General features: G+C 33.0%; 1 protein-coding gene and 1 long non-coding RNA gene across 2 annotated transcripts in view; both read right to left on the minus strand.

The window, feature by feature from the left end:
* LOC107656892 (membrane-spanning 4-domains subfamily A member 4D-like) overlaps positions 1-3,869 on the minus strand; it is a 4,466-nt gene extending 597 nt beyond the window's left edge. Inside the window, exons 1-7 of the mRNA XM_016444833.1 lie at positions 3,806-3,869; positions 3,205-3,264; positions 2,518-2,689; positions 2,147-2,275; positions 2,011-2,067; positions 1,416-1,529; positions 304-441 (exon numbers count right to left, since the gene is read on the minus strand). Of these exons, the coding sequence (XP_016300319.1) occupies positions 304-441; positions 1,416-1,529; positions 2,011-2,067; positions 2,147-2,275; positions 2,518-2,689; positions 3,205-3,264; positions 3,806-3,810 (675 nt within the window). The 5' untranslated portion in view covers positions 3,811-3,869. The remainder of the gene's footprint in view (positions 1-303; positions 442-1,415; positions 1,530-2,010; positions 2,068-2,146; positions 2,276-2,517; positions 2,690-3,204; positions 3,265-3,805) is intronic.
* LOC107655939 (uncharacterized) overlaps positions 1-7,705 on the minus strand; it is a 16,511-nt gene that overhangs the window by 4,856 nt on the left and 3,950 nt on the right. The gene's annotated exons all lie outside the window — the stretch shown is intronic.

Genomic DNA, 7,705 nt, shown 5'->3' on the forward strand with positions numbered 1-7,705 from the left:
TATAAAAAAAATTATTTCAGTTAGCTGCCAAGTCAATATATCTCATTTCCGTTTAGTTTACTTGATACACTAAAATAAATAAAACTGAATTTAAAAATAAATAAATAAATAACCAAAATAAAATAAAATAAAATGGCAAAGACACCAATAATGGTATCTCAATGATACTAAAATAACACTGGCTGTGATTGATGTATAGTTTCTATATCTGTTTCAATAATTAAAATAACTATTACGATTGGTGTGATAAAACTGCCAGGCTTGTAATGCCAAAAATAGCATTACCACATCTGAATCATTTACCTGGTTTAGTGCCACATTGACCACTGTAGAATGGATGTTGCAGGTGGCTTTGCAGGCAAGTGCTGATATACAGATGGAGATGATGAACTGAGGTATAGTGAACACCAGCATTATTCCAACAGACCGCAAAATAAAATTCTGCAAAACAATCAACATGCCCATATATGAAAGCAGTTCAAGAAATAACATCAGTCAACTATACTGAGTTCCAAAAATTATACTGAAGCAGGTATCATTTTAAGCTAATTATGATAACATCTCAAAACTCCGGATTAGCCTAAGCTATCTGTCAGTAAAATATCTGTCATCATACCAAACATGTATGCCTTTCTTTCTTTTGTGGAACATGTTACATTTTGAAGACTGTTTTCCATGCAATTACAATGAATGGTAACTGGAGCTTTCAAGCTTCAGAGAAGACAAACCAAAAAAATTTGCCATTTTGTTTGAGGAAAAGACTGATATGCGTGTCAATATTTACTTGATAATTTGCCCCACTGTTGAGCAGTTTTTTTTTTTCTTTCTTTTTTTGTATTGAGTCTTGAACTTAATAAACAGATCAGTCCAATTAATGGACAAATATAAATTTGTGAATGGAGAAAAAAATATCATAAATAGGACATTGCTACATCTCTCATGAGCTCTCATGAACTCTCATGAACATGGCAAGGAAACCTGTCTGTTTCTTACACCAATCCATACAGCCAGCTATGAATGCATCAGTTGCACAGTTTTACTATATGGCACTAAACTCTTCTGGAGAGCTGCTTTACAGCTGAATCGCATTTTGGAGACACCGGTATTAAACTGAATGTAATCAACATTGAATTAAGTCGAACTGAATAATGACATTGCTGTCTTTTGAAGAACTGCTCATAGCGAACCAACACTGAACTGACTTGAGCACCATCCACCATCATTGTAATTGTATGTTACTATATGACCAGAACAGTTTTCAGAATTTCTCAATTTGTGTTCTACAAAAGAAATAAAGTATGACAGCATTTTCATTTTTCAAGTTAACTGTGCCTTTAAATAACACAGCAATTAAATACTAAAAACAAATAAATACACATAGTATTACAAAATATTGCACATTGTGCATGTAATACCTGAACATCGAACCTTGGATATTCCAATGATATTCCTAATTGTACACCCATCAGAAGAATAGCTAGTCCTGCTGTTATGGCACTGAACACATTCATTCCAAGAGAGGCTTTCACCTACAATAACAAATCCACAACATTCAGAAAATTACTCAAAGAACAGATTGAAACTGCTTGCAGAAACACATTACTTTTAAATAAAAAAATTATGTCTGAGCAGATGTCTGAGCAGGGTTGTCAAACGACCCCATTTACCTCTGGACCCTCAAAGAGTGCAAAAATGTCTCAATTGGACAGTCGTGATACACTATCTGTTATATGCATATGTATAATGGACAGTGTATAACAGACAGTTATTTTAAAATCACCTTGACAATACAACCATCCCGAACCTCTCAATTCAATTTTTTTGGTCTTTTTTTAATGAGACAATCAAAGCTTTGCTGCTAACAGATGATATTTGAACCTCACATACATGTTTTATAAACTGAGGTTAAAGTGTCATCAAAAGAATTAGTGTGGAAATACTTCAGAAATTATGTGACAAAAGAAAACATATAATATGTTGAAATCAGTGTATGATACTGTATGAACTTACCAAACATGGATTACATTTATTCTGTGCAGCAACAGACAGAGATCCAGCACTGACGTACTGAGAAAAGAACACAGGGTATGTTAAATTTCATGCTGGAAATTAAAATTAAAAGGGAAATAAAGCAAAACTTACTTACAATGAAAGATCCCCAGTAGGTGATGCCACTATTGACAACAAATTTGGGATAATAGTCACTGATGGTGAGACGCCAAGTAAGTACAACCCCAAGTAAGAAGACAGTCACTCCAATCATTATCTGGACAATCTAGATGACAGGTATAGGTTATGTTTTATTTATGATGGCCTACCATTGATGTTTGGATATACAAAAAATAAAAGCTATATTGATTATTATTGTACACAGTCTACATTGAATCAAACACATATCTTTACACTAGGGCTCTTATGACAAGAGATTTAATTCATTTTAAATGATTTAGAAGAAATACAATTCTAAGAATGTTCCCAAAACCAGATATCATTGTAATTCATCATTAAACGCATTACCCCCAGAGCCTTTGGTTGTGCTTTGAAAAATTCTTTAAGAACCGCATTGTGTTTTATTGTCTCCTGTCCATCAACATAAATAACACTGTCATTTGCCTGTGGATTTATTTGGATGACAACTGTAGCTTTGTCAGTTGAGAGAACCTCTCTGGTTTCCATTCTATAATTTCCCCTGTAATAAACATATTCATGTTAATGTTATTCAAGTTCATTAAGAAAGGTGAACAGTTATGAATATTTAAAGATGACAAAAAGATGTGTTCTTATAGTTAAATACCTCTTTTGTGATCCTGATATATGAAAAAAAAAAAACTGTGTAAACATTGCCATTGTAAACATGCCAATATAATCATAATCATTGATTGTCTAAGATAAATAATTAATTTACATATATGTGTTACTTTTGACAAGGACACTGTTGGAGATTTTCCTCTATTTTCAGAGATCAAAATTTACATTCATATTATTTTGAAATGGGATATATTATTTTTGTAGCTTAATGTTGAAAGAAATTATAAAATATTCAAACTGAGTTTTTAGTACAAAGCAATATATGGCTACTGGTACGAAATATAATATTAGTCAGAACATTATATACAATTTTTGAAACACAGACAGTATACAAAATGTAAAAAGAACATGAATGTTAATTGATAAAAAATACATATATTTTAAAAAGCATTTTACCTGAAATGAGATTTGTTGATGTCTGGTAGCTCTTTTGCTGTATCTTTGTGCGTGTGGACTCTGTAAAGGAGGGGCTACAAGTTTCTGTCGATTGCTACCTTCCTCTTAAAATACAAATCGCTTTACACATAGATTGAAAAATGCTCTGTATCTCTATGAATAATAGAGAATGCATTATTAAGATAGATGCCTACACATTTTGCATAAGCAAACTACGGATACAAAAATTAACATTGTTTATTCCACATAGTTTGCTTCCGCATGATTTTTCAGCGATTTTAAATAAAACAAATTTCATGTTAAGCATGAGACAAAATGAATGTTTTTAGGCAAGCTGTTTAATTACAGTATTAAACAACAGCATATAATATTAATATTTGATATTTTCATAATGACTGACTTCAACTGTAGATTTAAATGACTACATTATTATTGGATATGCACTTTTTTTCTAATGAAGGCAATCATACAATTTTAAACTGTAAAAAAAAATGCACATATAACATTTAACAATAGACAATAACATAATTGCTAAATTGTCAAAATAATAATCACTTAAAATGTTTAAATTGTGCACTAATTATTGACATCAGTTTCTCACACCATACTCAGCAAAGCAGAATTAGGAATATTTCTATGCTGGGTGTCTCCAACAGCTTTTGCCATGGGAGTCAAGAAAACCATAATTGATTTAAGTAATCATGCTTTGTGACGAGTGGCAGAGAGCGGAGCGAGGCCGGTGGAGTTTGATGATAATGAGCGACACCTGCGCCACTCACCGGTCTCGAGTCCCACGGCACGGAGGAGCTCTGGAAGGATAAAAGGAGGAGCGACGACAGTGGAAGAGGAGAGAGGACCAGGCCTGGACTTTATTTGTGTTTTGTGTGAGGCAGTCATCCGTGAGGGGCTGCAGCTTTCCTTTTGTGTTTGTTTATTTTGTTATTAAATGGTTTAAATGTTGGCTGGTTCCCGCCTTCTACGTTCAACAGTTCTACAAAATGTTACATTGGTGCCGAAACCCCCCAGGAAGGAGGGTATGAAGGTATTTTTGGTGCAAAACAACTGAGCATCTGTGACAGCGGAATTTGTGGTTGTAGAGAATAGCCACACATGTGTACCAGTAAATTTAAAGTCAAAGACAAAAGCTACAAAAAAAAAAAAATTCTCTCCCACAAACACAACACAACAGTTACACCTTCTCAAATCCTTCATTGCAGGTGCACAAATCCTATTCTACGAATCACAAATTAAGAAATGCATGCACTCGTTTTGCTACTATTGCTGCAGTGAATATGATGCAAAACACATTCACACACCTGCATCAAAAATGTAAAGTCATTCGTCAAAGGACGAATTTTGTACATCCGCAAATCAGTATGTAAAATCTTGCAATGAGATTTGCACACTTGTAGAATGTTTTCTTGCATATGTTTTTTTTCTTTGATGCTTTTTCTAACCACTTCCTTTAATGAATATATACACCGTGCAGTGCCATGATTCCTTTTAAAACCAAACTGATTATCCGTAGTTATCAAATATTCTTTGAGCCTGTCCATAAGGACACACTCAAATACTTTTGAAATTATAGTAGCCAATGCATTTGGCCTATACTTTTCTATACTAGATATTTTACCTGTTTTATCTTTGATTACTGGCACTAATAACACAGATAGCATAGATTCAGGTAACACACCATGTATTAAAAATCCCGTAAAACACAAAGCAATTAACACTAAATTCTTTTGACAAGCATGCTTCAAATGTTCCACTGTTATTTGATCTGGACCACATGATTTATTCAAAGCCAATTTTTCAATCGCAAACCTAACCTCAACAGGTCTAAGCATCAAACCATCATTAAATGGAATATGGTTAACTTCATATTTTTGTCTTTTAAAATATCCCCATAATATTTTCTCCACAATTTAACAATATTCTCAGCCCCAGCAACCCCATCAATACTAATTGGCAACGGTACTTTACTATTATTAAGAACCTACACTTCTTTCCCAAATTCACACATTATTATGCTGAAGTTTCTTGGCCATTGATTTTGATCTCATGGTCACCTCATTTCTTTTAATAAACCGAAAGGAATATTTAAATTTAGCATTGGCCTGTTTCTTTCTCTCATATTCTGGACCAAACCTATAGCTTTACCTGTTAATAATTTTTAAATGCTTCTCTAGCCTCCAAATGCAATTCAGACACATAATCATTCCATCCAACCATTAGATAATCATTTTTAGCTACCTTTTTATAGTAAGGTCTGCTTGCATTAACGAAATAAACAAACACAAAAGTACGTCCAAATGTCATTCTGGTTTGTTTTCTAAAACTGATAAGGAAAATCAAAACCTTTAAAAGAACACCAGCTCATGTGTCTGTATTCAAAATACAAACATTACATGTATTTAATCACACCAGTTACTCATTATCTGCATTTTTAATTGTAACAACAGCCATAGGCCATATAAAGATTGCCCCAGCAACCCCATCAATACTAATTGGCAACGGTACTTTACTATTATTAAGAACCTACACTTCTTTCCCAAATTCACACATTATTATGCTGAAGTTTCTTGGCCATTGATTTTGATCTCATGGTCACCTCATTTCTTTTAATAAACCGAAAGGAATATTTAAATTTAGCATTGGCCTGTTTCTTTCTCTCATATTCTGGACCAAACCTATAGCTTTACCTGTTAATAATTTTTAAATGCTTCTCTAGCCTCCAAATGCAATTCAGACACATAATCATTCCATCCAACCATTAGATAATCATTTTTAGCTACCTTTTTATAGTAAGGTCTGCTTGCATTAACGAAATAAACAAACACAAAAGTACGTCCAAATGTCATTCTGGTTTGTTTTCTAAAACTGATAAGGAAAATCAAAACCTTTAAAAGAACACCAGCTCATGTGTCTGTATTCAAAATACAAACATTACATGTATTTAATCACACCAGTTACTCATTATCTGCATTTTTAATTGTAACAACAGCCATAGGCCATATAAAGATTATTTAATATACATATTACAACCAAGGTCTAAGGAAAGGTAGATCTGCACTGAAATGAAATAAACCAATCAGGTTGAAGGTGGTTAATAATGGAATATTTGTGGTTGCCTTATATTTCCTTTTCAAACTGCTAGCTGTACCTTTGCTGTTTTCGTTCATTTGAAAAACATTTTTTTATAAAGCCTTAATTTGAGCAGACTTTTTGACTTTGCCACATCAGTCCTTTCTTTCTTTTTTTTTTTAACATTGACCAAATTAGAATACCTTAAAGAACAAGCATAAGTCATGTGAGCAACATGCCATATCAAACCATTTACTCTCTTTGCTGAAAAATTGGTCCGAAGCATTGAGAAGTGATGCAGAGGATGACCTGAACACACACACTTACCAATGATGGAGATGTGTGTGTGTGTGTGTGTGTGTGTGTGTGTGTGTGTGTGTGGTCAAGGTATTCCCTACATTGTTGGGACCAAATGTCCCCACAAGGATAGTAAAACCTGGCATTTTTGATGTTGTGAGAACAAAAAAAAAAAGAACAAAAATAATTGTGTGAGCAAAACATTTCGGTACCCATGAGAAAACAGCTTATAAATCATACTAAATGATTTTTAATGTAAAAACACACAATGTTTTTTTGTGAGAGTTTTGTCTAATATACAGCAAAAAGTACAGTATAAAACAGTATAAAATTGTCTATAGAAAGTCCCCCTAAAATAGGTAAACCCAACTCTGTGTGTGTGTGTGTGTGTGTGTGTGTGTGTGTGTGTGTGTGTGTGTTTGCTGACACATTAAAGTTCAGTCTTAGAGCTACTGCCCCCAGATGGCAAATTTAGATAATACAAGTTAGAACTAAACTTTGTGTCTTTGGGTCATTTTTCCAATAATAATAATAATAATAATAATAATAATAATAATAATAAATGTTGTAAAAATATATATGCACAAATATTCCAGTTCTGTTACAAATACATGATTTTTAAGTCATCAGAAGCGACAATATGAGATATTAATTCCTTGCAACCTTTGGATTAGTCTCTCCTCACAGTGACTCAATATCCTTGGGAAATAAGAGACTAACAAGATCCACACACCATAAAGACTGTTTTAAAGGCTATACTGTGATGAATAACAAATGGAAAAGCCCACTGTCAGACACTTTAATAGTCTAGCAGTAGGGAAAAAAAACGGTTGCTTTACAATAAAGCATGTTGTAATTGACTTATTGTATAATTTTTTATATCCATTTCATAAAATATCAATTTCAACAATAAAAGAAAACAAAAATTAAAGACAGTTAATCATTTCAAAGAAATGTTGTCATTTAAGTAAGTATAGCAGCAATTAAAAACTAAAATCAGATCGCAAACATACTACATTAATACAAGTATTGCACATTATACATTTAGTACCTCAAAAACAAACACATAGTACAAATGAGGCAGATTTAATACTTGGAGGTCTCTGAGCCGAGTCTCATC

Source organism: Sinocyclocheilus anshuiensis, unplaced genomic scaffold (assembly GCF_001515605.1).
Source record: "Sinocyclocheilus anshuiensis isolate Anshui unplaced genomic scaffold, SAMN03320099.WGS_v1.1 scaffold85, whole genome shotgun sequence".
NCBI lineage: Eukaryota > Metazoa > Chordata > Actinopteri > Cypriniformes > Cyprinidae > Sinocyclocheilus > Sinocyclocheilus anshuiensis.